Here is a 3,876-nt window from a genome sequence, read left to right on the forward strand (position 1 = left end):
AAAATAAAAAAATTCAAAATATAAATAAGAGGATAAAGAAAATAGGATGATAAAAGAATTTTTGTTTATCTTACTTCAATTTTAGTTGTGAGTTTCATACATATATTTAAATATTTTTGAACAATGTTTATAAGTTAAGTTTATTTCGATTTAATATGTCTTAAACCACTGTTCTAATTTACTTCGGTTTATTACATTTAGTTTTGTTTTACATTTTCTGAAATCCTTCCGCCGCATAAAGCTTGGACTAAATACCTAACCGAAATCCATTTTACTCAAAGTTTCGTAATTACATTCGGCCCCTCTTGAAGCTTCCTTATTCTTCTTCTGTTTCTTGTCCTTCTCTAAGACTAATTATTCACGGAAACTACGCTTCTTCATCTCTTTCATCTTCACACTCTAGGGTTTCCACTGTTCTGATTCACGAAGTAGCTTCCATGTCCGGGAACTCCAATTGCACCGTCTACGTAGGTAAGTTTTGCTTCAAAACATTTTCCATTGATCTGAAAAATTCGACGAAACTGCGGATAAAATTTTGATTCAGATTTTCAAAATTGATTTTTTTTTTTCAAATCAGGTAACGTAGACGAGAGAGTAAGCGAAAGGGTTTTGTATGATATATTGATTCAAGCTGGAAGAGTTATCGATCTACACATTCCTCGAGACAAAGAAACAGATAAACCAAAAGGCTTTGCATTCGCCGAGTATGAGACTGAAGAGATCGCCGATTACGCCGTCAAGCTCTTCTCCGGTCTTGTTTCTCTTTACAATAGAACTCTGAAATTCGCTGTGAGTCTCCTTTATCTCTGGATAATTGATGTTAAATCTTTGATTTTTTTTTTTGTGGTGCTGATTTTGCTTGGAGGGTTTTAGATATCTGGACAGGACAAATCATCGTCTAATTCTGGACACAGGATAAGACCTCAGTCACTGTCATTCGAGCATTCGGACAGAGCTCATTACCATTCGGAGAGATTATTGTCACAATTGGTTTCTCCACCTTCTCCTCTGCCTCTGGATTACTATCAAGGTTTTTGCTCTCTGTTCTTAATCCCTCTTTGATTAATGGAGTAAACAAATAGATACGAGAAGCTTAAAGCATTGTCACAAGTAATTTCTCAATGTAGCATTAGTTTTGCTGATTTGTGGGCATTAACGTACTTCTGTGCTAAATTCAGCATAGATTATGAAGTCAATACATATTCTTATTAAAAAAAGGAACCTTTTGCTCAATCTAAACCGTCTTTTGAAGCATGAGACTTATTATCTAGATGTCTGTCTGAATACAGCATTATTTTGTCTGCTGATTAATTCTGCATAGATTACGAAATCAATACATCTTTCTCATGAAAATAGGAACCTTTCAGGTCAGTCTAAATCGACTTTCGAAGTATGTGACTTATTATCTAGATCTCTATCTCAATTTAGCATTAGTTTGGCGGCTGATGTGTGAGAAAGAAGCTGCTTCTTTTCTTAATTCAGCATAGTTTACAAAATCATTGTATTTTCTTATGAAAAAGGGAACACTTTCGGTTAGTTTAATTCGTCTTTCGAAGTATGTGAATTATTATCTAGAAACATTAGTTTGGCTGCTGGTTTTTGGGAATTAAGCTGCTTCTTTGCTAAATTCGGCAATTAATTACGAAATCAATACATCTTCTTATGGAACAAAGGAACCTTGTGCTCAATCTAAATCGTCTTTTGAAGTATGAGACTTATTATCGAGATGTCTGTCTCAATGTAACATTAGTTTGGCTGCTGACTTGTTGGAATTAAGCTGCTTCTTTGCTAAATTCAGTATAGATTATGAAATTTGGTACATCTTCTTATGGAAAAAAGGAACCTTGTGCTCAATCTAAATCGTTTTTTGAAGTATGAGACTTATTATCTAGATGTTTGTCTCTATGTAACATTAGTTTGGCTGGTGTCTTGTTGGAATTAAGCTGCTTCTTTGCTAAATTCTGCAATAGATTACGAAATCAATACATCTTCTTATGGAAATAAGGAACCTTGTGCTCAATCTAAATTTTTTTCTGAAGTATGAGACTTCTTATCTAGATCTCTTTATCAATGTGACGATAGTTTGGCTGTTGATTTGTGGGAATTAACGTGCTGCTTTACTTAATTTAGCATAGATTACGAATCAATACATCCTCTTTTGGAAAGAGGAACCTTTCGGTCAGTCAAATTCGTCTTTCAAAGTACGAGACTTAATGTACTTTTGTTCCATTTTCTGCTGTTTGCCTTTTCTGCAGAGCCGCCTCCGCCAGGAGTATCTACGCACTCGAATGGAGCCAGTTTGGAGTACAGTAGAAGGGTTCTAGGTTCTGCCTTAGATATCAACCATTCACGACCACGTCGCTACTGAACTAGTGATCACTGATCACACTTCCCTGCTTTTTTGGTGTAATGATTAATGATGATTGATCTCATGATTCATCCCAAAAAAAAAGAAGGAGATCGAGAAGACGAAGTCATCATTGCAAAGACCCATGGAAAGAAAAGAACACATCAAACTGGAAGTTCAGTAGAACTGATGTAACTTATTTCCCCTTAAAAGACAGATAGTCTCTGTGTTGTATTCTGTAGAACAAGTTTTCAAATCTTTAACTGTTACAATATAGATTATTGGCAATAGCAGGATTTACATTTGCAATTGCATTTAACCGCCACTTATTGGAGGTATAATGGCCAACTCATCTCTGTGTTGAACAATGGCGGAATCAGTTGTATATTCCTCGTTCAAAGCAAGAACCACGCAGCCACGAACCTCCTCTAACCTTGGAAACTTAATCACCAACTCGTCCATACATTTCTTTGTTGTGCTACCTGATGGCATCTTCAGTGTTAGATCAGGCACGCCCGTTAACTCACGAGCTCTGGCGAATAACAACACTTTGATCTCCACCGATGAAATGTCATCACTTTCAATCTTTGTAACCTCTGCTTGCTCTCTTGTGTCCATTGACCAAAAGTGGAAGACCAAAGCACCTGAAGAAAACAGAGTTATAAGAGAAGCAGAGTCACCAACAATATGAACTGAGTCATGGATTTTACATTGTGTAAGAGACAAAAAAAAACCTGACTTTGTAGGATCTTATAATAAGGAAATCGCTGATTTCTACAAAGAAACCACAAAAAGATGATTTTTGAGTCAATGAATCAATAACTGAATCGAAGACCAACCCTCAAAACTGATCTAAAAACGATGCCACTATCCTCTGATCTGCTTATGCGAGAAATTTGATTTCCGATATCATCACTTCCAAGATGAGTCAAATTCGAGCACAGAATATAGAATCACATATGGTTCTGAATGAGTAAATTTGTCTGAATCTCGGGGTATACAGGGAATAAGAGTTTACCTGGGAGGATGATTAATCTCGTGAGAGTCGATCGTCGGAGATTTTGGTGACGGAGGTAGAGAAATCGTAATCCGGCGGTGAGAAACCAACTACGAGCCTGTTTGTGAGTCAGCGTCCACTATTTATTTGGTTATTCACTGATGACATTAAACCAACGGCCAAACCGAGCATAGTGACCAAATCAAGATTAAATGTTTGACTAACCAATTCCTCTATAAATGTTTTTTTTTTTTTTTTTTTTGGCAACAAACAAAGAATGTGACATGCTTTATCTCCTCATTTGTAGCTTAGGAGAGGAGATAAATGTTTGTATCGATTGATTGATTTTTTTTCTTCAATATTTTGTTTTCATATTCATTTTCATTCGAGAATTTGAACGTTTTAAAATCCATATCAAATCAATGTTGTGAAACTGAATCTTGCATTCATAATTTGTTACTGTATGTGAAAACAAACATTCTGACACACCAAAAAAATGATCGAACTCTTTAATAAGCTATGATGATGCTCT

At 35.7% G+C, this 3,876-nt stretch overlaps 2 protein-coding genes across 3 annotated transcripts; one reads left to right on the forward strand and one right to left on the reverse strand.

The window, feature by feature from the left end:
* Window positions 1-294: 294 nt before the first annotated feature.
* On the forward strand, window positions 295-2,661 carry LOC18014946 (splicing factor 3B subunit 4). The gene is made up of 4 exons (XM_006397038.2): window positions 295-471; window positions 578-789; window positions 874-1,030; window positions 2,256-2,661. Exons 1-4 carry the CDS (start codon window positions 438-440, stop codon window positions 2,366-2,368), a joined length of 516 nt encoding a protein of 171 aa, XP_006397101.1. The 5' UTR covers window positions 295-437; the 3' UTR covers window positions 2,369-2,661.
* Window positions 2,524-3,525, reverse strand: LOC18014947 (molybdopterin synthase sulfur carrier subunit). 2 transcript variants are annotated; one of them, XM_024154433.1, is made up of 3 exons: window positions 3,366-3,501; window positions 3,082-3,121; window positions 2,524-2,991 (listed from the first exon to the last, which is right to left on the reverse strand). In XM_024154433.1, the coding sequence occupies exon 3, from the start codon at window positions 2,963-2,965 to the stop codon at window positions 2,663-2,665; it is 303 nt and encodes a 100-aa protein (XP_024010201.1). In that variant the 5' UTR covers window positions 2,966-2,991; window positions 3,082-3,121; window positions 3,366-3,501; the 3' UTR covers window positions 2,524-2,662. The 2 variants fall into 2 exon arrangements, 1 of the variants encoding a protein (XP_024010201.1); XR_002898798.1 differs by lacking the exon at window positions 3,082-3,121 and having other exon boundaries at window positions 3,366-3,525.
* Window positions 3,526-3,876: the final 351 nt, after the last annotated feature.

The sequence above is a fragment of the Eutrema salsugineum genome, unplaced genomic scaffold (genome assembly GCF_000478725.1).
Source record: "Eutrema salsugineum unplaced genomic scaffold, Eutsalg1_0 scaffold_3, whole genome shotgun sequence".
NCBI lineage: Eukaryota > Viridiplantae > Streptophyta > Magnoliopsida > Brassicales > Brassicaceae > Eutrema > Eutrema salsugineum.

Coding starts and splice junctions, on each gene's coding strand:
- LOC18014946 (XM_006397038.2), top strand. CDS start 438: ATGTCCGGGAACTCCAATTGCACCGTCTACGTAG. Junction 790..873: donor ATAGAACTCTGAAATTCGCT/GTGAGTCTCCTT, acceptor GGAGGGTTTTAG/ATATCTGGACAGGACAAATC. Junction 1,031..2,255: donor GCCTCTGGATTACTATCAAG/GTTTTTGCTCTC, acceptor CCTTTTCTGCAG/AGCCGCCTCCGCCAGGAGTA.
- LOC18014947 (XM_024154433.1), bottom strand. CDS start 2,965: ATGGACACAAGAGAGCAAGCAGAGGTTACAAAGATTGAAAGTGATGAC.